Here is a 27,311-nt window from a genome sequence, read left to right on the forward strand (position 1 = left end):
TGGCTCAGTTTGAAAATGGTTCAGGTTGGTTGAGAAACATGGCCACAAGGGGGCGGGGCAGTTTTCCTTATATGGCGATAGTAAAACCTTGTTAACACTTTAGAATTCACAGTTTTAGTTCAATCTTCATGAAACTTGGTCAGCACATTTGTTGTAATAATATCTTGGCTTACTTAGAAAATGGTTCTTTTGAAAAACATTGGAGTCAGGGGCCTTATAAGGCTATGGTGGAAACTTGTTGCCGCTATTATATATAATATAGCCACATTGATTAGGCAATCTTCATTTAACTTGGTCAGAACTTTTACCTCAAAGAAATCTTGTCTGAGATAGAAACAGGGTAATATGAGCTTAAAATAATAATTTTTTAAGCATGTTTACTCTAGAAGTCACTTGTTTACCTCATCATAAACCTATCGCAGAACATTAATTTTGTTCAAATGATATTTCAGCGGGGTTCACAAATAAAATTGTGCCTAGAATGTTTCATTTTTTAGCTCGGCTGTTTTCGGAGAAAACCTGAGGTATTGTCATAGCCAGCTGGTCGTGTCGTGTCGTGTCGTCCGCCGCCCGCGTCGTGCTAAAACCTTAATATTTTGTCAAGGTTTAAACATTGGCTCTAAAATCAAAGTGCTTCCACCTACAACTTTGAAACTTCATATGTAGCTGCACCTTGATGAGTTCTTCACGCCACACCCATATTTGGGTCACTAGGTCAAAGGCCAAGGTCACTGTGACCTCTAAAAAAAAAAGAAAGAAAAAATTCTGACAAGCTTTCATTTATTCAAAAATGCATGCGCAGCCGAGCGTTGGCACCTGTTATGCGGTGCTCTTGTTTGATTATTATTTTCAACTCCTTAGGGCCTATTGTTGTTTAAATCATTTGACATTGAAGGAATAATATGCATTGATATTATAAAACAACAGTAGATTAATTTGCTCAGGATACACAATTGTGGGAACTGCTGTTGTTTTAATTTAGTTAGGAGAAAGGAGTGGTAATTGGTAGTCACAGATCCAAGTCCCCCTCCCCCCTCTGCAGCAACCCAACTACCAACTTGTTGATTGAAGCCTATTCATTATTCCTTGCTTTCATCAAAAGCTTAAGACACTTTGGAATCCTTTTCCTAGGTAGAACCAGTGCCTTTGGAGCACAGCAAATTAACACTGCTTGGGTGAGCATTGAAGCCAGGTCCTTCCATGTGGGCGGCGAACACAATATCCACTAGGCCACTGTAGGTTTCTATCTGATATTTTTATGGGATAATTAAATGAGGCGCAGAGACAACCTACCTTGATCTTGTTGATGCCAACGAAAGCATCTAGAATAATATGGAGCCGTAATTATGGGTTTTTTTAATATACATATGTATTTATTTTTAGTGTAATTTATCATTTGTGTCATGTTGTTTTTTTCCAGATATATCTGGTGGAGAAAAATTACGCAAACACAGCTACAAAATCAAGTCAAACAGATAAAAGATGGTTCGGATACACAAAAAAAGAACTGATGAAGAAACCGCCCCATTGGTCTCTTGAAAGACTTTGAGCAATATCTGGAATTTCATGTAATCAAGGGGAATTTCACAGATTTACTTGAAAATTAGTTTAACTAACATGCTGATTGCACAGAATATTTCAGCAAGAAAACAAACATTAAAATGTTTAATAAGCATCAGTTACATTGTTATGATTTTATTGCAAAAGTAAGAAAGCATGAAAATCATAAATACATCCTGCTGCTGGACAGATCTAGGCAGTAAAGGATCCTGGGATTGTGCTGTCCCAGACAATATGGCTGCCAGAACCGACCAATCAACATCAAGAGTTGTGTAGAAGAATTGTTAATGATATATTTTTTAATTTCTTATATTTTGAGGTCAACTGAGTACAACGTACTCATGATGAGCTTTTGTGATTGCCTTTTATCAGTTGTGTGTAGTGCATTGTGCACCATAATTTGCTTTTTGAACACTCATGATTCCCATTGTATTGATTAATCATCTTGAAACTAAGGCAGAACATTTGTCTCAATGATATATTGGCCGAAACTGGATTTTAAGGGATCTAAAAAAACAAGGTCACTAAGTCAAATGATAGGAAAAGCTTCTGAACACTTCAGAGGTCACATTTATTGCCCAATTTTCATGAATTATGGTCAGAACATTTGTTCCAATTATATCTTTGCAAAGTTTGATATTGGGTCACACAGGCTGAAAAACTTTGATCATTCTGCAAAATTAAAGGAAAATACTGTGAACCATATGGATTGTTGCCCAATGTTCATGAAACTTAGTCGGATCCTCTTGATGAGTGGGATATTGTTCCTACCATGGAAAAACTTGACTGCCATTAGATGCTGCAGTTTCCTTATGTTGGTATACTTAAATCTCCCGAGGTCACGTTTTTTACTTAATTATGGTAAAACTTGCACAGAACATTAAAAAATTGTTTCCTTAAGATTTCTGAGCTGTGTTTGAAAATGATTAGTTAAAGAATGGCTGCCAGTTGTTGGGGCAGTTTTCCATACAAGCCCATGTTGAAACCTTGTGAGAACTACCTGCTCTGAACTGTAAAGTTCCTTTGGGTCTCAGGTGAGCGCCATAGAGCCTTTGGCGCTCTTGTTGCAACAAATTCTTGGAACTCAGATTTTCCTATATTTTATTTCACATGGATGGAGATGTCTGTTGAAATACACAACTATAGTCACTATTTTATTAAGGTGATAAATGTTGTAAAGGCAGTTGTAAATATAAGTATCTAGCTTATAGTAGGCATTTTCTACCTCATTTGTCAGCTCTTGTGATTGCGAGTTATATTGTTATGCTCAAGAAAATTTTCGGTGGAGCATTTAGTTGCCAGTTTGTCCTTCCTTACTTCCTCCCTTCGGTCACACCTTTGTTACAGTTTCTCATAGCGCCTTCAATATTTTACCGATCTCTTACATATTTGACATGTAGGTACATGTACCTTGCACAGACCTCTACCTTTTGATGAGGTTTGAGGTCACTGGGGTCAAGGTCAAAGTCACATAGGCTAATAATATATTTTCTCAAGGTTAAACTTTGATATAAGGGGAGAATCCATTGTTTTCAACGATACTTTTAAAATGTTTCAGTTAAAAGCTGGAAAGGTTAATCAACATAAATACTTACTGATAATTCATGTGGCTTTTTGGACGACAGTTTTGTCATTATGCTCTGTACAGTTTCTCTCGTTTCAATCTGTCAAAATTATCTTAATGTTTTGGTTCATTTAAACATAATAAAGAAATCTTAATTTTTTAATCGATGCTGTTTTTGTATGCTGTATTTAAGTAAGCTGAATTTCAAATAATTGAAGAACATGGCAACTGTTTTCTCACACTGACGTAATCGTTTCAATAACATTATACATAACAAATATCATTATTCAACAAAAAAAACATTCACATCAAGTCAGTAACTTTATTTTCTTAAGGTTTGTTTATGAAAATATTATCTGTTATATAACAGTTGTTCATCTTAAAAAAAAATATGCATAACAATGAAAACAAAACCAAAGATAGTTGTTGTTTGTGTTGTAATGAGCTTTTCTGGTGTTGTATTTGTAATCTTACTAGAATTCAAGACATTGTTTTATTTCGGCTCTTATGGTGCTAGGAACAAAATTAAGAAAGGTCTTTAATATCAATATGACCTGAAACCACAATCAAATATTTGTTGTATTATTTCTGCATTTTCTGTCATTTGTTATGGAGTGATATTTGGACGGATATGTCAAAGTTTGTGTTTTTTGCTTTTTGTATGATGATTATTTGTTTCGCTTATTTTTCGACATATGAAGATTGTTTAGGTTAGATTCTTTTCAGAATCTTATTGATTATTGTTTTGGATTTATTAAAGTTTTTTTTCATTCCTAAAATATATTTGTGAAATTTCGTTTTTAAAATAAGCAGTAATTAAAGTGTCGTTTATGAATTGTTTTTATGAAGAATGAGTGAATTTGTATTATGAAAAATGATGAAGCTCTTGTTAGACTTCAGAATGTTTCAAATTTTTTAATAGCATGATCTGAATGGAAACAAATGTTTTCTTTTATTGTAGTGATAGATTACTTGACTAAAACTAAATATTAATTACATTTTTTACGTCTTTAAAATGTGACTTAATATGAAAATGTTAATCAGTGTCAGATAATTAACATTTTAAATAAAAAGCACGATTTATGGTTTGCAAAAGCATCTTTCCCCAGGAAAATAATCCCCCAAAAAGATAATGTGACCTTAACTAATAATGCTCATTTTTTCTTGCTTCCTGATTGTATTCAAAGGACTGATTTGAAATACTATTGGATGACAATTACAAGTAAATCAGTGTTTAATCAGTTTAGAATGATTGGGTTTTTTGTCCAAAAAGTCAAGCCAGAACATTTAGCTTTTTCATGGCTTTTAATAGTTTTCTTCATTTACAAATGTAGTATTACTCATGAATTGTTGCCATAGTTTTTTACTTGTGACTCAAATGTTTGCTGTACAAACAATTATTATGCCAGTCAATGTTATTTTAACTTTCTTATCTCAGACAATGTCAGCTTGAATACTATCAATTTAGTTGATTTAATATTATTGTGCGATTGCGTGTACCAATATTAAAGTGATAGCATTTCGGGCATAATTCAAGCAATGGTTGTACTGTATCAGACAATACATAAAACTATAATTGCTATAAAAAATTATGCAGCAAGTAGTTTGAAATTAATGACATGATTATTTTTCTTTCAGAAATAAAATAAATGTATATACAATATTTGCTTATCATTATTGGTGCTAAATAAGATTCAACTGTGGTCACACTGGTTTTTGTGGAATGGTTATTACGAGATTTGAGGTTGGGATTGTTATTTCTTTAGATTTCTGATAAAAAACCATTTTGTTGAAAGTTTTACAGACTAAGATATTATAATATTGCTCATTTAACTACTTTGTGTTATAAACTTGATGTCACAGCATTTTTTAACAATTCATTTTTCCAAATAGTAAAATTGCGGGAGTTATTTTTAAACAAAACTTGCATCATTAATAATACACAACATGTATATGCTCTTTTTTTTCTATGTCAGTGTGTTGTTTTTTTGTGTGAAAAAGTATTCTTTTTTTGGTAAGATGATAATTTTACTTGGATGCAATGCAATTTTTACAATTAGTAGTAAATCATTTGTTTCTTAATTTAAAAGTTTTTCAGAATCTATTTGAATATCCTACCTAAAAACATGTATATATGTAAAGTGGGTGTGATTGTTTGCTGGAAAAGGATTTGTGCAATATTGTGAATTAATGCTTGTATACATGTATATACTGTGTATGACTTTGTCTTGAAACCTTTGTTGTTATGTTTTTCATTTCTGTTCATTATGCAGAATATCATTTTGTGGCAATGCTATCAGAAATAGCACCATTGTAAAATGTTAACTACAAATTCTGACTCATTTACAGTATTTAAGGCAGGAAATCTGTATATGTGTTAAATATCAAAGGAAACTGTCTTTTAGAAGTAGGAAACATGAATGTCATGGAAATTTTGGTTTGTCAACAAGTCCCTTTGATGGAATATGCCGTGTTTAATGTCATGAATACCATACAATATTAGTTGTACAGTGAAACACAGTAAATCTGCATTAAATCACATACATGTAGTTTGAAAAAAATCCCGGCAACAGTCCAAAGTCGCATGTTCATTTCCTTTGAGAACTTATATATGTTTAGTTTTTTCCTGTCGTTTTTTTCCAAATTGATTTCCTGCCACCTCCTTCCATTTTCATCACTCATGCTGTAATTTCTTCATTTGATGTTTTGTTTCTGTGTGAAAAAACACACACACACACTTTTGTTCATGTAATTATGTATTTACTCTTTAGGTATTGTTATGAGTTTGTTGATTTACTTTTTAAATAAAATTGGACCAATAGGAATGGGCATTTTGCGGTTTTGTGATCATTCATACATTTGATCCAGCTTTGAGAAAAAGTGGTTAAACAATGCATGTGCATAAAGTGTCTTCCCAGATTAGCCTGTGCAGTTTGCACATTCTAATCAGGGATGACACTTTCCGCTTTTATGATATTTTCTGTTTAAGGGAAGTCTCTTTTTAGCTAAAATCCAGTTAAGGCGGAAAGTGTCGTCCCTGATTAGCCTTAGTAGACTGCACAGGCTAATCTGGGACGACACTAAGCACATGCATTAAACCCCCTTTTCGCAGAGTGAGGCTCATTTGTTGTTTCAAAGGCATGATGTTAATGCTATTACATTAGCTTGACCAAATATGCAATGAGTTTACTTGTACACACAATTACATAAAAAAAAATAATTAAGTTTATGTCTTTGACTGATGTAAAGTAAAAATTGCAAGATGTAAAAAGTTTTTGCATAATGATATAAATATCCATAGGGAAATCGTTAGGAGATTCCTAAAAGTCATTAAGTTTCTTACTTTTTGATGGTGAGGTCTTTTTACTGTAAAATGTTGTAAATAATTTAATATTGCAAACATGATAAATTATGATTTTAAATATTTATTTGTATGCAGAAGAAATAATCGGTTTTCACATAAAAAATATAATCTGAAATGTCCAACAGTAGAAGTAAATTCAAATTGAAATAAAATGACATGTGCAGGCCATTATGACTATAGTAGTGACCTTGCTTTAGGTACTTAAACCTTTTAGTGGCAAAATCATATGTTTGATATGTCAGTTCTGAAAAGGCACACTAGGTTATTTTGTAAGAATGCTACATATACAAATATATATATATATATATTATATAACATACCTAACTATAAAATAGTAACAAAATACTGTTGTTTTTCTTTTGATGTGGCTTTTAGAAGGCCAGTCATACCCAAAAGGTTGGCTTATGTTGCTTTTCTACTTTCTGTGGTACCAAATACCTGATGGTATCGAATACACTATCTTTTTCACACGACCTTGTTTACTGTAAAAGGCGTCATTAGCAATTGACATATGTCTGCTTTGAAATGTACGCTTGCAGTTTCATTGGGATTTTTGGGATTAGATAGACAAGTTCATGAATATGATGATAGAATATACCTATAATCCATAACTTGGTAATAACACAACACTTGTTTTGATATGTAACAAATATGGGTTTCTTTTGGTTAAAATCTTATAGATTTTTTATCGGGTAGGAATAAGGTACATGCACAGATGATGTCACATTAGGTAATTTTTAGTTATTTTTTGCGTTGTTTTTAAATAAAAATAACAAACATACATTCAATGCACATACCGGTACTTAAGTAATTGTGCTTTACTATGCAGTGCATTGTTACGCGTTTAAGGTATGTTATAAATATGTTACAACATGGCTTTGGTGTGCCATGGGCCCATGTAGGCTTGCCTTTTGGGACATTGAAGTAAGATTTTCAAAAAATGATCTAAAGTTTATGATGAGCTTTTCTTCTGTACAACACTGACACTATTCAATGTTCACATTGTTAACTTAGATATAAAAAAAAGATTACATTTCTGACAAAAAATGTTAAAAGTTTTTGTTTATTGATTGATACTCACCAATTGAAAGCGGAAAATAATAAATTATTTGTACACTTTTAATAAATAATTTAGCAAAAATGGGTTTTACCGGCATAGGATGTAAATTACGGATCAGGTTAAAATGTCTACCCGGTACTTGATGTTGTGGTAGCAAGTTTGCTTTTGCTTCTAGAGGTCCCGGGTATAATCCACAAGGCAGGCACATTTTTTTGTTAACCCTTTCAGCGCTGGAACTGAATTTTAAAGGCCTTTGCAAACAGTTTGGATCCTGATGAGATGGCACAGAACGTGGCGTCTCATCAGGATCCAAACTGTTTGCTATTCTGATAATATTCTTTGAACAAATTCTAAGAAAATGCTTATTTTAGAAATTCAGCAGACGACATTTTAGCAGACAACAAATTTCCCAGCATGCAAAGGGTTAACTCTTTCCCTCATAAGCAGCAAAGTGACAATAGCTTTTGCAACCAGTGTAAAACCAGAACAGCCTGCAAGTAACTTGCAGTCTGTTCAGGTTTTATGCTGTTTGCTGCTCATAAGTAACTAAGGGTTGGAAATGAAGCCTTTAAAACTTGAATTTAGTAAGAAAGGTCTTTAAATAAATGTAAATTTCTGCAAATGTGTCAAAATATGTATCTAAGTGGTAAAGGGTTAAAGCTTTTTCTCTGCTGTTTTAATTATAAACAACTATTCCAAATATTACAGTTGTATTAGTTGTTTTTAATTATTTTTTTTTAAATATACAAATCTGTAAACAAGTCCCATTTATAATTTGTTATTGTTTAGAGCTGTTAGAGCAGCATGTATCTGCATTGTGAACTAAATAAACAACAATATTATAATGTGTCTAAATTGCAATGGCATGTTTGTAAATAAGAAACAGGTTGATGGTGTAAATAAGCATTATATTTATTGTATCATTTGGTTGTGTTGCAAAAAAGCAGAAAAATCCAATACTTTCAACAGTGAAATGTGCCATGAGGTCATTAAACTTATGTTTGGTTTTACTCAGCAAGTAATTACCTAATTATTGTACATGTATACATAGAAACTGCTTACAAGTGGTTCAATATATTGACCTGTGAAATAATTATCATTTGAATTAGATCAGTTTCTTTCTTTCTTTATAAATCATACGTCAACTATTGTGAAAAGAAAATATTCAGAAAATGTGTGTTTTTGTAGGCCGTTGTATATTCTGTATGCAGTTGTCAGTTGTTGATTGTGATTGATTCAATTCAAAATATGCTAAGTTTAATAACAGGTGTATATTTTCAAGTACTCGTTTTGGATGATTAACCCATATTTTGATATTGTAACAAGTTAGAATTATCACAAGCCATGTAGTTTGGACAAAATACATGTACATTTGCTTCAAGAGAAAACGAGTCAAATATGTGTGTTTGCCATTCCTAAAACTCGTTCAGTTTAGCCATTTTATTCTAAGGGTAAGTTCATACTTTCCAAAAATGAACAACTCTACTAAAATAAGTTGAGAAGATACTGTTATCAGACTTTTAGTTTTCCTTTATTATAATTCAATGAAAATTTACCGGTAATAATAATAGTACTAATCCTACAATATGTCATTTGTAGTTTTCCTATCATTTCGGTCTTCAGTTTGTATATAATGACCAACGTTTTTGATGTGTTGTTACTGTTTTATATTATTGTTACTTGACTGATTATTGTATTGTAGAATAAATGATAAATTAAATGTTGTTATGTGTGTTAATTATCACCTGAGACTAAAATCTGCTGGTGAATTTATAACACGTTAATTTATTTGTATATATTTCAGTTTAAGTTAATTAAAATAATGTTATAGATAAATAAGTTAAAGAACTTGAAATGAATGTTTGAAATAAATATACAATTATAATATTATATAAAACCGTTAGTAGTGTGTCGATTAAAAGAACAACGTTAAGCGTTACTTTGGATGTGACTTTCTTGAGATATGTTCTGTCGGCGATACTTCCAACTCTAGAAATAAATTCAGTGGTTAAAATTTACTTGGCCGCAATTATACCTGTTTTTTTAGCTCAACTGATTGCTCAGGTGAGCTTTTGTGATCAGTCTTTGTCCGTCGTCCGTCCGTCCACATTTGTTCGTAAACACTCTAGAGGCCATTTATTGTCCAATCTTCATGAAACTTGGTCAGGAGCTTCGTCCCAATAAAATCTCGGTCGAGTTCGAAACTGGGTTGTGCCGGGTCAAAAACAAAGTCACTAGGTCAAAAAAAAGAAAAAACTTTTAAACACTGTAGAAGTCACATTTCATGCCCAATCTTCATGTAACTTTGTCAAAATGTTTGTCTTAATGATATGTTGGTTGAGTTCAAAAGTGGTTCCGGTCTGTTAAAAAACATGGTCGCCAGTGGGCGGGGCAGTTTTCCTTATTTGGCTATAGAGAAACCTTGTAAACACTCTTGAAGTCACAATTTTTGCCCAATCATCATGAAAGTTTGTCAAAACATTGGTTTTATTGTTTTCTCGGATGAGTTCGAAAATGGTCCAGATCGGTGAAAAAACATTGCTGCCAGTTGGCGGGGCATTTTTCTCTATATGTATATAGTGAAAACATGTCAACACTCTAGAAGTCACAGTTTTGGCCCAATTTTCATGAAACTTTGTCAGAACTTTTGTTTCCTAGATACGTGAATTAAGTTTGAAAATGGTTCCGGTCTGTTGAAAAACATGGTTGCCAAGGGGACGGGGCAGTTATCCTTATATTTATATAGTAAAAAGGCTTGCAAACAGTCATGAATTAAGGTCATGTAACATGTGAGACAACTCTTTTAAATATTGCATTTAAGTTTACAGTAGTTACTCCCCTTTGATTATTAATGTTTTCATAATAATACAGTGTAGTGGTGTTTCATTTATGTTTTAATTGTTATTCGAGGTTGGATGTTTTTATGCCTCTTTTCGAAGAAAAGGGGGCATATAGTGATCGGACTGTCCGTCTGTCTGTCTGTCTGTCCGTCTTTCCGTCACACTTTGCATTTAGGTTTCCAAAAATGCTCATAACTTTTATGTCCCTTGAGATATAACCTTCAGATTAGGTATGCATGTGTATATGGACAAGGCCTTTCCATATGCACAATTTTTTTTTAGCCCTAGTGTGACCTTGACCTTGAACTTAGGGTCCGCGTTTAGGTTTCAAAATCTGCGTTTAGGTTTCGAAAAATGCTCATAACTTCTATGTCCCTTGAGATATATTTGGTATGAATGTGTATATGGACAAGGCCTTTCCATACGCACAAATTTTTTTACCCCTTGACCTTGAACTTAGGGTCCGCATTTAGGTTTCGAAATCTGCGTTTAGGTTTCGAAAATGCTTATTACTTCTATGTCCCTTGAGATATAACCTTCATATTTGGTATGCATGTGTATATGGACAAGGCCTTTCCATACGCACACATTTTTTTTAACCCTTACCCCTGTGACCTTGAACTTAGGGTCCGCGTTTAGGTTTCAAAATCTGCGTTTAGGTTTCGAAAAATGCTCATAACTTCTATGTCCCTTGAGATATAACCTTCATATTTGGTATGCATGTGTATATGGACAAGGCCTTTCCATACGCACAATTTTTTTTCCCTTGTGACCTTGACCTTGAACTTAGGGTCCACGTTTAGGTTTCAAAATCTGTGTTTAGGCTTCGAAAAATGCTATTACTTCTATCAAAGCGTTTATAGGGGGCATATGTCATCCTATGGTGACAGCTCTTGTTTTTAGCTCACCTGATTGCTCAGGTGAGCTTTTGTGACTGGTCTTTGTCCGTCCGTCCGTCCACAATTGTTCGTAAACACTCTAGAGGCCACATTTATTTTCCGATCTTCATGAAACTTGGTCAGAAGATTTGTCCCAATATTATCTAGATCGTATTTGAAACTGGGTCATGCGGGGTCAAAAACTAGGTCACTAGGTAAAAAAAAAGAAAAAGCATGTAAACACTATAGAAGTCACATTTAATGCCCAATCTTTATGTAACTTTGTCTATATGTCTGTCTTAATGATATGTTGGTTGAGTTCAAAAGTGGTTCCGGTCCATTCAAAAACATGGCCGCCAGTGGGTGGGGCAATTTTCCTTATATGGTTATAGAGAAACCTTGTTAACACTCTAGAAGTCACAATTTTTGCCCAATCATCATAAAAGTTGGTCAAAACATTGGTTCAATTGATATGTCGGACGAGTTCGAAAATGGTCCAGATCGGTGAAAAAACATGGCCGCCAGTGGGCGGGGCATTTTTCTCTATATGTATATAGTGAAAACATGTGAACACTCTAGAAGTCATATTTTTTGCCCAATTTTCATGAAATTTGGTCAGAACATTTGTTTCCTTGATACGAGAGTTGAGTTGGAAAATGGTTCCGGTCAGTTGAATAACATGGCTGCCGGGGGGGCTGTTTTCTTATATTTCTATAGTAAAAAAAAGCTTGTGAGCTCTCTAGAAGTCACATTTTTTGCCCAATCATCATGAAACTTGGTGAATAGATTTGTTTTATATATATCTCAGATGAGTTTGCGAATGGTCCCGATGGGTCAATAAACATGCCTGCCTGGGGGGTGGGGCAGTTTTCCTTATGTGACTATATAGAGAGAAACCTTGTGATCGAACACTATAGAAGTCACATTTTTTGCCTAATCATCGTGAAACTTAGTCAAAACATGGTTTTATTGATTTCTTTGACAATGTTGGAAAATGGCTCAGATCGGTGAAACACTTTTTAGCTCACCTGATTGCTCAGGTGAGGTTTTAGGATTTGTCTTTGTCTGCTGTCCGTCCGTTCACATTTGGTTTGTAAACACTCTAGCATTCACATTTCTCAAGCATTCGTTATCAAAGTTGCTGAAAGATCTCAGTAAAGTTTGATGATGAGCAAAATCACATAATTAATGCCATAATTATTGCCCTTAGATTGTCCAAATTTTCATTATATTATACAAAATCATTGTAAGCAAAGTTTGATATTTGGTAAGGGGGGTCAACTCAAAATATAGGTCACCATTTCGAATCTTACAAAAACAAAAACACTCCCTACGCCAGAGTTTTGGTTCAATAATGATGAAACTTGACCAGGATGTTTGTCTGGTCAATATCTAGGTCAAGTTTGACATTAGTTAAAGATTGAATGAACCGACTCCTCTCAGGTGAGCGAACTAGGGCCATCTTGGCCCTCTTGTTTCACTTTAGCGTAGACTGATAATTATCGCTTATTGAAGTACTGTGCATCAGTCGAAATCTCACGATTGAAGCCTTGTTTTCAGAGGGTGCCTGCCTTTGGGCAAATGTTATTTTCGTAGAAGTAGCTTGAATATATATCTTTTGTTATTGCAACAATTGTAACAGGACAGATCCGTTTTTCTACTGATACCAGGTTTGTAAAATCTGATGTTTAGGAATGGCGAAACAAATGCTTTGAAAGATGCCATTTTTATAATGAGACAATAAGCAAAATATTTGTAAACATACTAATTGTAACTCATTTAAATGATATTTATTTAAAGAATAGTGTTATAATAGGCTTTATTGACCCAATCATGTAATCAACTATTTTTCATTACTATAAATTTTAAATGAAAAAAGTAATGTGATTTTGAATATTATCCACACCTTAAACATTAAATACGCAATAAATACGCTTAATGTGCACTGTACTTCTAATTTATGTGATGGCTCAATGTTATACACAAGTATCTCACCTTAAAACTATTTGAACAAACTGAATGTTAACAGTGTTCGGAATGTTGATTGCCGAAAAAAATAGGTGCGTTTGCACTTATTAAGTAAGTTTAAGTCTGTAAAAACTGAAAACATATATTGCGATGTTAAATGTTCAGATGTCGCAATCATTGTAACAGACCGTACTCTCTGATAGCTTTCTTTGAGTGTCAGATAGAAGCATGTACACTATAAATAAGTGCAATAAATGAAAGTATTGCGCAACTTCTTACATCGTACATATGTATTGGTGCTCACGAACATGAAACATGATATATTAACGATTGTTGGTATTCACGCGCTGTTGCTTTTTATCAGCGGGAGATTAATCCTGCTTACATGTGCATAAATTATACGAGTTGTTTCCCTTTGCAACTAAAAAAGCACGTACACATATTGTTTTTATTTCACGTGCACTGCAAAATCCTCTGAAATTTCAGAATGAACGACCTACTTGCGTCATTAAAGGGATCTTTTCACGGTTTGGTAAATTGACAAAATGGAAAAAAGTTGTTTCAGATTCGCAAATTTTCGGTTTAGTTATGATATTTGTGAGGAAACAGTATTACTGAACATGGTCTAATGTAGCCATTATATGCATCTTTTGACGATTTAAAAACATCAAAATTATAAAGCGTTGCAACGCAAAACGATTGAATAATTTGAAGAGTTCTGTTGTTGTCGTTTAAATTTGTGAAACTACGGTTATATAACGTATAAAATACGCATTCTATGTATGCTTGGCAGGATAAATCAGTTGGCTATTGCGTTTTTACTTCAGGATTCCGGGGGTCACTGGTTCGAGCCCTGCGGCGGGCTACTTTTTTTTCCTTTTTTAAATTTTATTTTACTGGAGCTTTTAAAATTGAATGTTTACATTTATCAATATAAAACATTTAATGACAAAATTCAAAACATGCCAAAATCTGTGAAAAGACCCGTTTAATCGTAGTTATGTTTAATAAATTAATAATGTATTTCAGCATTCTTTACAAATAATAGCATGTGATTTATTATATGCACTTGACTGAATACCGCATCGCGTGGCTTAGATTGTAATATACATTTACAAACAAGTGTTTATATGGTTTACAAATGCTCAAGAAAACATTGCGGATCACTAATAGTACGATAGTCAAAAGTACAGCGAATAATATACTGTTTACTTGTTGACAATTAGTGTACTACTCATTTTGAAATAGACCGGACCATGAGTCATGAATGACCCAAGGGTTATATGACCATTTTGGTCCCTGTATACGACAATAAACACCAGCTGTTGGTAATGTAAGTTCTAACACAGTTCAGGCGTTTATCAATAAACCAATAAGTACACAGATTGTTTACCACGCGCAGTCTCGAAGATTCGGGATATTCCGTTGAACTCCGTACGCTCTGCTAAATATAGTTAAACGGAAAACTACGAATAACGAATCAAAACAGCTTGAGGGAACAGCACAAAGCCGTATTATTGTGATCTCGAAACAACTAGGCCAGTTAATATATTTCGACGTTTTATTGGATTCTTTGTTTCATTCAAAGTGTTACTTTGAAACACTCAATAGTAAAAATGAGTGCGAACGATAATGGATTAAATTCGGCCACTATTTTGGCGTTTTACATTGAAAAAAAGGCGGAAAAAGTCGGGGTTAAGTCGAACAATTCGCCCATCAGAAATTTTCACACTAACAAAGTCACTGATACGGTAATAGAGCTATGTGAGGACTTTGAGAAAAGATATGAAAACTGCTTTGGGGAAATGTGCAAGACATGCGCGAGCAAGGACTTAACTCAGGAGGGTTATTGGTGCATTTTGAGTGAATTGTTAGACAAAGATCTTAACTGGGGTCGCATTATAGCCATATTCGCGTTCGCTGGGGCATTGTCGGTAGACCGAATGCGGTCAAATTGCCATGGGGACGTCGAGAATATCCAGGATTGGACGTGCAAGTTCATGAGAAAATACGTGGAACAATGGGTTGAAAAGAATAACGGATGGGTAGGTAACTTGTTGTTAAAACTGGTATGGAGCTTTTAAACAGTTCGGGCAGTACTGACAGTTGTACACAGTAGTTCTTCAGTTACTAGAGTTTAAATACACTTTCGGCTAGTTCTGGCTACCACAACTTTAAATGTCGCTTTTTGTAATTTTTGACTGGCGCATGTCTGTCAATTCTATATAAACTGTACGCTGAAGTTTCTTTAGCTAATTTTCGGCATGACTGTATTAAAATGTTTTGTCTAAATTTTAAGTTTTACAATTTACATCGTACTAGTTGTTAATTCATAAATTGTTGAAATACATTATTGAATCCTTAATATGGCATTGTAAAAAAAACAAAAGTCATGTATAATTTGACTAAATTCAATTTAAAACTTCACGTCGATTACCGTGGAGATGCACTGAGTGATAACAACATACACACGCACGTGATTTAAGTATGAGGTCAAAATCATAAGCCCTTTAATATCGGGACATGGTTGCTGTTTTTTTGCATTTATACGAACAGTATCAAGTACGGTGTCATCAAATATGAGAACATTATACTTAACCAGTCTCACTTTATGCGCATTTGATGTTGATGGATAAACGATTCATTTGGTACTTCATTTTTATCATTTAAATTGACGTAATGGGTGCTAGTAATAAGAAAAGTTTGCTTACCAAAAATGTTGGCCGAAAAAGTCAATTACTATAGAAAAATCAAAATGATTAATCAAATTATCTTAAACGTACATTAGACTGAAAAACTACACGTTACTAGTATTTGTATAATATATTAGTATAAATTGAGAAGGTGCATACGTTGATAAACTGATGACAATTCTCACACGAAAATGTGAACTGAAAGTTCTCACATGACTGAAAATGCTTTTTAAATGTAAAACAACAATACAACATAATAAAGATCGATACAAGATGGAAATGCTCAGGGTATTTTTTGTTTAAACACGTTTTGATATTTTCTTCCTTATACATTTTCAGAATGGATTGGTAGAATTCCACAACAAACCGGTTGAAAACCAGAACGGTGGATGGGGATCTATGATCGGCGCGTTCGGGGCGGCGTTCGGTGCCGCATGTCTGCGGGTGCTTCTCCCAAGCCGTGGATGAGGCCTACGTTTCTCTCCGTGCTTCAAGTATCGCAGAATGCCTGCTTAAAAAAAAGGAACACTGCAACTACGATCAGACGTCAATCTCTGACTGCGTTGACTTCGGGGTGTCTTGCAAGCCCAATGTATTTATACATCAATAGCAAGGTCTAAAGCAAATGAATCTATATTCCTGTTAGTTGACTGTTCAGTGACATTTAATATATTTCGTCATTGATCTGTCTACTACGCTTGTAAAAGACAGGAAACGAGCTTGTGTGCCGCTCCATTATCGACGCACAACGGAGACTTGAATTATCGATTTCAATTGGAAAATACCCCACAGACAATATCAATAGAAAACTGGGAAAACCTATGTGTTTAGATTTGTGGATTCGGGCAAAATGGAAGTTCTTGAAATTATCATTGGCATGACCACGTCAGACCACCGGCTGTTTAGGTCATTGATTATTATAGTAAAACATGTGCCTTACTTAAGATGCATACCAACTATAAAGTGCTAAACAATGCTGATTAAAAAGTTGTTAAAATCATTCTTATCTGACGAACTAGGACGTAAATATATACATGGAAATAGATATTCATTCTTACTAAATATCCATGCGCATTTAAGTGTTACCCGATCGAAAGATTGATTTTAACTTTGCAAAAACAATCGGATACCCATATGTGGCTTGAAGATTAGTATTTGTGATTGCCAACGATTGGCGACAGGGTGATATTATATTGTAGTCTCCATTGTCTGAACTGTCACAATGTGACATTTGCTTATACAATTGCTGTTCATCATTTCATATTGTTGTTTAAAAATGTAAATTTATGGTTACCATGAAATACAATTACATAAATTTAAAGAACTTTCATATTTTAATTTTAATTCCTACAACTCTTACGAAGCCCGTAGAAAAATATAATAGGTTAACGTCAATTAGAAAAACAAAGCTGAACACCAGCTGTTCCTTTGTTATGCCCCCCCTTCGAAGAAGAGGGGGTATATTGCTTTGCTCATGTCGGTCGGTCGGTAGGTCGGTCGGTCGGTTCGTCCACCAGGTGGTTGTCGTATGATAAGTCAAGAACGCATACGCCTAGGATCATGAAACTTTATAGGTAGATTGATCATGACTCGCAGATGACCCCTATTGATTTTGAGGTCACTAGGTCAAAGGTCAAGGTGACCCGAAATAGTAAAATGGTTTTCGGATGATAACTCAAGAACGCATACGCCTAGGATCATGAAACTTCATGGGTAGATTGATCATGACTTGCAGATGACCCCTATTGATTTTGAGGTCACTAGGTAAAAGGTCAAGGTCACGGTGAGCTGCAATAGTAAAATGGTTTCCGGATTATAACTCAAGAATGCATACGCCTAGGATCATGAAACTTCATGGGTAGATTGATCATGAGTCGCAGATGACCCCTATTGATTTTGAGGTCACTAGGTCAAAGGTCAAGGTCACGGTGACCCGAAATAGTACAATGGTTTTCGGATGATAACTCAAGAACGCATATGCCTAGGATCATGAAACTTCATAGGTAGATTGATCATGACTCGCAGATGACCCCTATTGATTTTGAGGTCACAAGGTCAAAGGTCAAGGTCACGGTGACCCGAAATAGTAAAATGATTTTTGGATGATAACTCAAGAACGCTTTTGCCTAGGATCATGACACTTCATAGGTACATTGATCGTGACTCGCAGATGACCCCTATTGATTTTCAGGTCACTAGTTTATTCTGTTTTCACACTGTCCAGTAAAGAGACTTACAAATTGAATTTTTGACACATGTTAATTCATAATGATGTATAAGCCTTTGTTTCTGTGCCAGTAAATACTATGTTTATGGAAATGACGTGAGAATTCAACATTTAAAAAACCAATGTAATATGATATGTAATATTATATGGCAACAGGACAGTTGTGATTTGCTGGGTCAATTCTATTTAGCTTGACCATCCAAGCGGTTGATAGCTTTGACAAACTGGTGGTCTGAAACATTGAGAAAATGTCACGATTCACTGACAATAAATCAAACATGTAATTCTTGCTACGCAACTTGCATTTAATTTTGTCAATTCAAATTATACATAAAAATATATAATTAATTTTTAATCTGCTTGTTAATTGAAAAACAGCAACACAGTTTGTATGTATAAAACAATGTTAATACATAAATAGGATCAAGCATATTAAAATATCAACTTAGATTTAGTTTCCTTTACTGTACAGGATTTGTAAAGTTAGGTTAATATTTGTATATTGAACAAAAATAACAACAGTGTAAAGAAAAGTTAATTTGGGGATGTTCTATCCAAACCCTGAGAGTTCAGATTTCCTCAAATGCCAAGTAAAGATTGTAAATTTCAACCCACTCGTCTGGTTAGTTTTCAGAGGCACATATAATTAACTTTTAGGCTTAGTGTCTCATTTGTACATGCATTACTGTATTAACTCCAAATCAACTAGTACAAGTGGTAGGCCAGTATTACATGGACTGGTGTTCACTGTTTACACAGTTTCACAACCCCATCTGATACTGGTCAGTATCTTGGCAAGTGGCCAAAGTTGGGAGTGGAATTAATGGTCTATTACATAACTGACTTCTGTGTGTGGTAAACACATGATACTGGTCATGTGGTCAAGTTGCACTTATATACATTTGCCCAATACACAACACTAGCCTTGGCTATTTTTAATCAGATTGCATTGCTATCTATGGTGGTCATTGACTAGGGGAGTTAACTGCTATAAATAACATGTTTCATTACCATTAATAAATAAAACATAACAAATTGTGTGCACGTTTCACATATTGTCAAATAAGTCAAAATGTGTGAAAGGAATCCAAAAAATCAAAGACTCAATCATATAATGGATATAATTGATTAGTATAGGTCCTGATTGGTTTTTGCACTATTAATTGGATACATTTCACAGGTCATTGACATACAGTGACAAAAAACATATTCACACAATGGCTGTCACTACAACGGAGAGCCCATATGGGGGGCATGCATGTTTTACAAACAGCCCTTGTTTTTGAAGTGTTGAACAAGTTCGTTTCTACATATACTTGTAATAAATTGTTTGGAGTGAGAAAAAGTTACTGAAGACTATATTTTTCATTCCGCATTGTTTATGTTGACATAAAAAGACAGGAAGATCAAAGTTTCAAAGTAATTAAATTATTAATATTTTGGTATAAAGTTGTACTTAACCTATTTAAACACTTAATAACACAGTTAAAACGCAGTGTGCTTAACCCGGTGATTTTATTGTTTGGAGTTTCACTGTCGTTCACGATTTGTCATGATTTTACACTCTGGACAAAGACACTAGTTAAGTGTCAAATAGACAAGGAAATAAATGGGGATTGATGTTATGTATAAACAAATACCACTCACTGGCTGTTTTGCCTTACTAGGAAGTTTGATGCGAGACAGCCGATATTAGCGGTTTCGTCTTGCTGCACGTAAAATGTGCAAGGCGAATACAAAACTCATAATGTATTAATTACACTTAAGGACAAATCCGTACAATTTAAATAAAATATGCGATGCACCTGCAGTTAGTATACAGATTATGCTCTTAAATGTATATGCTGTATTATAAAAAATATTACAGAAGTTGCGTGTCAAGACATTCATTTAAATGCCAGGAGGAACTAACATCAATGTGAAGAAACACGTAATTCATCATTTAAAATAATGCGGACACGTTGGACATTTCTGAAAAAAAGATTGTATACTTGATTGACCAGTTAGACATGATATAAGTATGCAAAAAATACATACCATAACAGGACTTACATATCCATTGTTAAATACGGTACTCGACATTTTGGCATGCACATGGGTAATAAAGCCTTCGAGTACATTGACCTGAATGGAATTACGTAAATATACAGGTATTAAGGTAGAATATTCATCATACTTGCATGCATACCAATATATATATATATATATATATATATATATATATATATATATATATATATATATATATATATATATATATATATATATATATATATATATATATATATATATATATATATATATATATATATATATATATTGGACATACATTCAGTATAACGTAGAACCTGTGCATTTAACAGAATGAAAATGCAAAATCACTGTTCGGTCAAGACGAAAGTTAACTGGACCGCAACATAATACACAGTATACGGGCGAGTTGCACATTTACCTGAAAGAAAAAATAAAATACAGAAAATAGACTAAATAGTAGTTTATTTTTATTCACATGTTAAGTACAAATAATTAATATACGTTTAAAACCAGAAAGACTCGGAACAGCTAATTTACAGAAAAAATAATAAACTTATGATAATGATACATGGAATTAATGTAATGTATATAGTCTCTGTTAAAGTAGTATATACAGTAAAACTTCTTTAACTCCACGTCACACCTGGATGACGAAAAATCAAATCCATGCCTTCATAACCAACCACGTGATGATAGCCTAGTCACGTGTTACAATAATTTTACCGTTGTTATTTTTGCCTTTTTAATTAAGACAATTATTTTTTTATTTTGAACCTAAACTTATACACTATTTTCAAAATTTTAAAGAAAATGATACTACTTTTCATAATATAATACTTAAACCAATACCATAAAATCCTACCAAATATGATAAGATTGTCTTGTGATGGCAGAGATTGTATGTGAGAGCAAGGAACGAAAACTCTGCGTGGAGATTATAGTTATAAAAGGTATCAAGTTATCGAAGCTTCGATAACATTGGAAAGGATCACAGAATTGAAAGACACTTTTGGAGAAATAATATTAATAGTTTATTAGGTCTGAAATCCCAAAGTCGATGCCGCTTCAAACTATACAATACTGAACGGTAAACACATTGTACTTTCGTAAACACACGTATTATCGGAGTTTTCGTTCAACCTCAAACGATTTTCCGCTTCTAAAAATAGGTACAGGCAAGTACGCATGGGCGAATCAATATAAACTCAAAGCAAGCTAGCTCACTGCACAGTTGAATGTAGTGATATCAAATCAAGCAGGTCAAATAACAAGATTAGAAGTTTTATTAGGTTCTTCGTTTGATTAATAGTGATACTTTGAATCAAACGACATTAAACATGGGTGGTAACGTAAATGGATTAAATGCGGCCACTATTTTGGCGTATTATATTGAGTATAAGGCGAAAAAGTTCGGTGTTACGTCGAACAGTTCGCCGATTCGAAATTTTCACACAAACGAAGTGACTGATGCGGTCGTTGAACTATGTGAGGAATTTGAGCATAGATATGCAAAGAGCTTTGGGGAAATGTGTAGGGAATGTGCTTGCAATAACTTAACGCAGGAGGGTTATTGGAGCATTTTGAGTGAACTGGTGGGCAAGGATTTGCACTGGGGTCGCGTAATAGCCATATTCGCGTTTGCGGGGGCATTGTCGGTAGATCGAATGCGGTCGAATTGCCATGCGGACGTTGAGAATATCCAGGACTGGACGTGCAAGTTCATGAGAAAACACGTGGAACAATGGGTTGACAAAAATAACGGATGGGTAGGTTGTCGTTTAAAGTGTTTTCGAACTTGAGTAAAATTGGATTGTACGATTAGTTCTTACAATATTAAAAGAATAACTTACATTCAAGTTTTACAATCAACATTGATGACTATAATGATAAAAACTGTTTTTAGTCGAGATCTGAACGGAATATTTCTATATATTTGTAATGGTGTGTCTTCAAATTAACTTGTCATATTTGCTTGTCACAATTTGCTTTTAGAAATATAAGAAACTTGCGAACAATTATTCAACCAAATTAAACAGAAGTTACGCAGATTTAGGCCAAAAATATGTTGCTGACGTTGCACAGAGCTGCAAAAAACCTGCTTAAAATAACGGATACCGAACTACACACGTTTCTTATCAATGTGGCATCATGGTGAATAAATGGCCCTCATCAGCTATCGCAATTAGTGCTGTGAACATATGTGTTCACAACAATAAAGCAATTAAAAATTAAGACAGCAGCACAGGTACTGCCATTTATTTTAAAAAAAGTCTGATGAACTGAATAAATGTCTTTTGTATGAAACATTCTTTTTATTTTTTGGCATTCAGTAAACCCCAGGGGAGATTTTCTTTGACAAGTTATGTCAAAACAGTTCTTTAGTCTGGAATGCGTGCAAAGCTCGTCGATCTTAAACAATGAATTGCTTGTAATTGGGTCACTGGTTCTGATCAAGGTTTTCCCTGTCATAAGCCAAGAATTTCATTATTTAACCAAGTTAACGACTAAATATCTAATTTAACCCAGTTAGCGACCAAAAACTGGCATGATATTTAAATTTACGTAAAGACACGGTAGGCCTAACTTATGGCAATCGCGTTTTTATTTTGAATATCTCAAATTGTGAGTTTCACGTAGTGATCTCTGGTGCGATCATGGACTTCATCAGTTTAATTCCGTATCAGGAAAAGTAAAGGAAAAAAATGACAAATCAATAGAACATCCTCACAATTATTTTATACATGACACAATTGGTAACTGTTATGGGTTCACAGTGACAATGTGTGACATATGACATGCTGGTACAGACCTTTCCGCGTACCCATGATTATTAAAATAATGTCGCAATGAAGAATTGTCACGGCCAACCTTTTTTTATCAGGACATGATTACTAAATGTTTTACAGCGTGAACATATCAGCACATGGCACGGACGTAACAAATACGATAAGAAATAGATTGTACTTGATTTCGATCGACAAATGGTTCAATCGGTACTTCATTCTTTATCATTTTACAAAGGACAACGCTAACATCGACATACCAGTATCGCGGCGAATGAACTATACAAAATTACAAAGAACAATCAAACGCGTTCTAACTGATAAAAATTGATTATATTAACATTATCACAAAATTGCAAATTCACTTTTGAGGAAAAACAACACTGAAAGTAGACTTCTGTGAAAGTTAGATATACATGCGCCTCAGCAATACGCTAGGCGTTTTTGTCCCGAAGCATGTTATTATATTTTGTCCCTTATCTATTTCTAGAATGGACTAGTAGAATTCCACAACAAACCAGATGATAAGCAGAACGGTGGCTGGGGCTCTATGTTCGTGAGCGCGTTCGGTTCCGCGTGCCTGCGAGTGCTTCTCCCAAACCATTGCTAAGGACAATGAGATAATCTATATATATCGCCGTTGTGTCTGCTTTTTCGTAAGAGACAAAGCCACTCAAAGCAACTGCGATCGTGGTCCGACAATGACCGACTGCGTTGACTTCGGGTAGCTTGCAAGCCGAATGGATTTATATATATAATTTCCAAATCTATCGGAAATAAATCCAAACTCCGTTTAGTGAAGTTTTCGCTGACCGATCATACATTTCGTCATTGATCTGTCTGCTGCGCGTGACAAGAAAGAAGTCGTAAATTCCATACTATTCCGATATCAACGCAGAGCGGAGGCTTGAATTATTGATTTCCCTCGGGAAATTATTACACAGACACTACTACTCAAATTTTAACGGGAAAAAAACGATTAAGGAATATTATTTTCGCGCATGTAAGTCTTACCATACCATTGGTGCTTACTAAGAAAGTATATACATCTGTGGCTTGAATATGTGTGATTGTCTACAGGACTCGGCAGCAGAGAAATGTTCTAGTCGTCATTTTCTGAAATTTCACATGTATATATTTTCATTAATCCATTTCAATATTATATTGACAGCTTTAAATGTTGTTATTTTAACGTTAAATTTATTGAAATATAAAATAAAATAATGTTTAACAGATTTTGTGTTTAAATAAATATTCCTGCAACTATGAAGTACACAATAGAATAATAGTTATACCATTGATTTCAAGGTCCCAAACAAAACTGAACATCATCTGTTCTTTTGTTTGTGTACTTTGTAATGTAGAAAAAGATAAATAGAACACGAACATGTATTTAATTGTTAAGCGTGTAAATAAACTAATCATGTCTTAAAGTTACTATTGAAAACGTGTGTTCGACCGCATAAGAGACCGGGAAGATCTAAGTAAACAAAGGCTGTTTGTAAAACATGCATGCCCCCCATATGGGCTGTCCGTTGTAGTGGCAGCCATTGTGTGAATACGTTTTTTGTCACTGTGACCTTGACCTAGTGACCTGAAAATCAATAGGGGTCATTTGCGAGTCATGATCAATGTACCTATGAAGTGTCATGATCTTAGGCAAAAGCGTTCTTGAGTTATCATCCGGAAACAATTTTACTGTTTCGGGTCACGTTGACCTTTGACCTAGTGACCTGAAAATCAATATGGGTCATCTGCGAGTCATGATCAATGTACCTATGAAGTTTCATGATCCTAGGCGTAAGCGTTCTTGAGTTATCATCCGTAACCATTTAACTATTTCGGGTGACCTTGACCTTTGACCTAGTGATTTCAAAATCAATAGGGGTCATCTGCGAGTCATGATCAATCTACACATGAAGTTTCATGATCCTAGGCATATGTGTTATTGAGTTATCATCCGGAAACCATTTTACTATTTCGGGTCACCGTGACATTGACCTTTGACCTACTGACCTCAAAATCAATAGGGGCCATCTGCGAGTCATGATTTCTCTACCTATGAAGTTTCATGATCCTACGTATGCGTTCTTGAGTTATCATCCGGAAACCATTTTACTATTTCGGGTCACCGTGACCTTGACCTTTGACCTAGTGACCTCAAAATCAATAGGGGTCATCTGAAAGTCATGATCAATCTACCTATGAAGTTTCATGATCCTAACCATATGCGTTCTTGAGTTATCATCCGGAAACCATGTTACTATTTCGGGTCACCATGACCTTGACCTTTGACCTAGTGACCTCAAAATCTATAGGGGTCATCTGCGAGTCATGATCTATCTACCTATGAAGTTTCATGATCCTAGGCCTAAGCGTTTTTGAGTTATCATCCGGAAACCACCTGGTCGACAGACCGACCGACCGACATGTGTAAAGCAATATACCCCCTCTTCTTCGAAGGGGGGCATAATAAATAAAAAGTATGAAAGAAGGGACATGTAAAATACCTGTTTTATCACATATTTACAAATACAGTGTGACGTATACAATTGTTTACTAGTAATTAAAACCCGCATGTTTTTATAGTTTTTAGTTTCAATGTCATTGGGGGAAAACTCAGGTTTGTCCAGACTTCAGACACAGAAGAAACACATTCCTTTAGTGTTAAATTGACAAGGAAAATAAAGCTGGGTAAATGCAGTTTATAAACACGTACCACACACTGTCGGTTTTGCTTTAATAGATAGCTGGATGACTAACAGCTTTATGCATGACGGTCGATACTAGTGGTTTTCTCTCGACCAATCCCGCTGAACGCGAAACGTGCAAGTCGAATGTAGAACACATGTTGTATTGAAAACATTCAAGGACGCATTTGCGCAATGTCGTAAACATAAATATGCGTGCAATATCGAAAACATAACTGCGAGCCTCTTACTGTTTAGCGACTTTGCTCTTAAAGGGAGATTATACGATTTTGTCAAATATTTATGAATGTATATAAAATGTGTAATAAACTTATTATATATGTATATATTTCAATATAAATTAAAATAAAAGTTAAGAAGAATATGTGTTGAAAAATGCGAAATAAGCCAGATATTTAATTCTGATATCGAAAATGTCTTTACAATCGAATTCGCCAGCATTTATATCATGCATGTACGATGTGAATCTAAATTTAGTTAAACGGTTCATTTTAAATTCCTGCAACGATACATGTTTATACGACACACGAACACTAATTCTGATCCTAATAAAAAGACGAATGCTTCGGTTATTGTAGGAAAATATGTACGAAATATCTTCGTCACAATCGGCCCGGGGCGCTAGTTTGTCTTTGCTGAGAAATTCGTCTTCAATGTATACTTTTTCTTGCCTTTTTGTGTTATTGTAACATATTTTATCAATATATTACAATTAATTTAACACATATAAAAAATCGTATGAAATCCCTTAAAATGTGTATCTTATATAATAATAACACCACCGTAGTCGTTTTCAAGACAAGAAGCTAAACGTCGAAAGGGACTATCTTCAATATTAATACAATTAGTACATGTAATGTATTATTTCAAATAGTTGAAATTTCCGAAAAAGAAACTGACCTTTATTTTAAAGTTAGACTAAAGAAAATGCAACGAATCCATAAAATGACCGGGCTTATTAACATATTCTAGATTTTATTTTTTCTTGAATTATCCATATAAGTACCCCGAGTACTACTACTATATACTACAATTTATCCGTCGTGCATAACGACCAATATATGTATCCCGGAAAAGCAACCTTTCGAAAAAAACCACCTACTCTGCAGGTACGAATAAAGATGGCCAATTTATAATTCTGTCAAAAGTCGCAATCGTATCAACCGTGATTATTTAAATTAAGCTATCATTGGTTGATATTATGAACCAGCGTTGTTTGTAACGAGGGAATAGTAGGTTTTTCAAAGCTCTTGCGAATTTCGGGATCATTATTTTTAGCGTTAGTGTCGTGCTGTATATTGACTTCCATATTATACCATCATGCTCACTACGTGCTTACTATGAGACATTCATTTAAGTACGTGACAGTATTTCTGCATTTATGACCAAAAAAAAAATCATAACCACTACAAAGACAATAGGCATATTGACCAGAATGAAATCAACAACGCTTTACTGACAAAAAGTAGATCACTTAACATATTATGGACAAATTTATCAGAACCACTAAGAATGACTGCGGATAAGCAATACTTATAAGAAAGAAATGTGTAAATTACTATCGGTTGTATGTATCAAATTATTCCATAATCCAAAACATAAATAAAGGTTGGATACAGGGTTTTCAAG

General features: G+C 34.3%; 3 protein-coding genes and 1 long non-coding RNA gene across 4 annotated transcripts in view; all 4 read left to right on the forward strand.

Moving 5' to 3' along the window:
* The window catches only part of LOC127855531 (bcl-2-like protein 2), a 36,140-nt gene extending 28,563 nt beyond the window's left edge, over window positions 1-7,577 (forward strand). The window contains exon 3 of the mRNA XM_052391249.1: window positions 1,421-7,577. The gene's annotated coding sequence lies outside the window, so the exon portion shown is untranslated. The remainder of the gene's footprint in view (window positions 1-1,420) is intronic.
* A 7,162-nt stretch (window positions 7,578-14,739) lies between these two features.
* LOC127855354 (apoptosis regulator Bcl-2-like) lies at window positions 14,740-16,474 on the forward strand. The gene is made up of 2 exons (XM_052390854.1): window positions 14,740-15,279; window positions 16,267-16,474. The coding sequence occupies exons 1-2, from the start codon at window positions 14,851-14,853 to the stop codon at window positions 16,393-16,395; spliced, it is 558 nt and encodes a 185-aa protein (XP_052246814.1). The 5' UTR covers window positions 14,740-14,850; the 3' UTR covers window positions 16,396-16,474.
* A 901-nt stretch (window positions 16,475-17,375) lies between these two features.
* On the forward strand, window positions 17,376-19,441 carry LOC127855355 (uncharacterized). The gene is made up of 2 exons (XR_008037499.1): window positions 17,376-17,640; window positions 17,931-19,441. It is a non-coding gene; the product is annotated as an uncharacterized LOC127855355 (long non-coding RNA).
* A 1,956-nt stretch (window positions 19,442-21,397) lies between these two features.
* On the forward strand, window positions 21,398-24,150 carry LOC127855357 (bcl-2-like protein 1). The gene is made up of 2 exons (XM_052390856.1): window positions 21,398-21,954; window positions 23,462-24,150. The coding sequence occupies exons 1-2, from the start codon at window positions 21,526-21,528 to the stop codon at window positions 23,579-23,581; spliced, it is 549 nt and encodes a 182-aa protein (XP_052246816.1). The 5' UTR covers window positions 21,398-21,525; the 3' UTR covers window positions 23,582-24,150.
* The last annotated feature ends 3,161 nt before the right edge of the window (window positions 24,151-27,311 follow it).

This window comes from Dreissena polymorpha, chromosome 13 (genome assembly GCF_020536995.1).
Source record: "Dreissena polymorpha isolate Duluth1 chromosome 13, UMN_Dpol_1.0, whole genome shotgun sequence".
NCBI classification, from domain to species: Eukaryota; Metazoa; Mollusca; class Bivalvia; order Myida; family Dreissenidae; genus Dreissena; species Dreissena polymorpha.

Bases quoted from the DNA above. Each gene is read 5' to 3' on its own strand.
- LOC127855354 (XM_052390854.1), top strand. From the start codon at position 14,851: ATGAGTGCGAACGATAATGGATTAAATTCGGCCACTATTTTGGCGTTT. The intron at 15,280-16,266 runs GTAGGTAACTTG...ATACATTTTCAG, and splicing joins TTGAAAAGAATAACGGATGG to AATGGATTGGTAGAATTCCA.
- LOC127855357 (XM_052390856.1), top strand. From the start codon at position 21,526: ATGGGTGGTAACGTAAATGGATTAAATGCGGCCACTATTTTGGCGTAT. The intron at 21,955-23,461 runs GTAGGTTGTCGT...ATCTATTTCTAG, and splicing joins TTGACAAAAATAACGGATGG to AATGGACTAGTAGAATTCCA.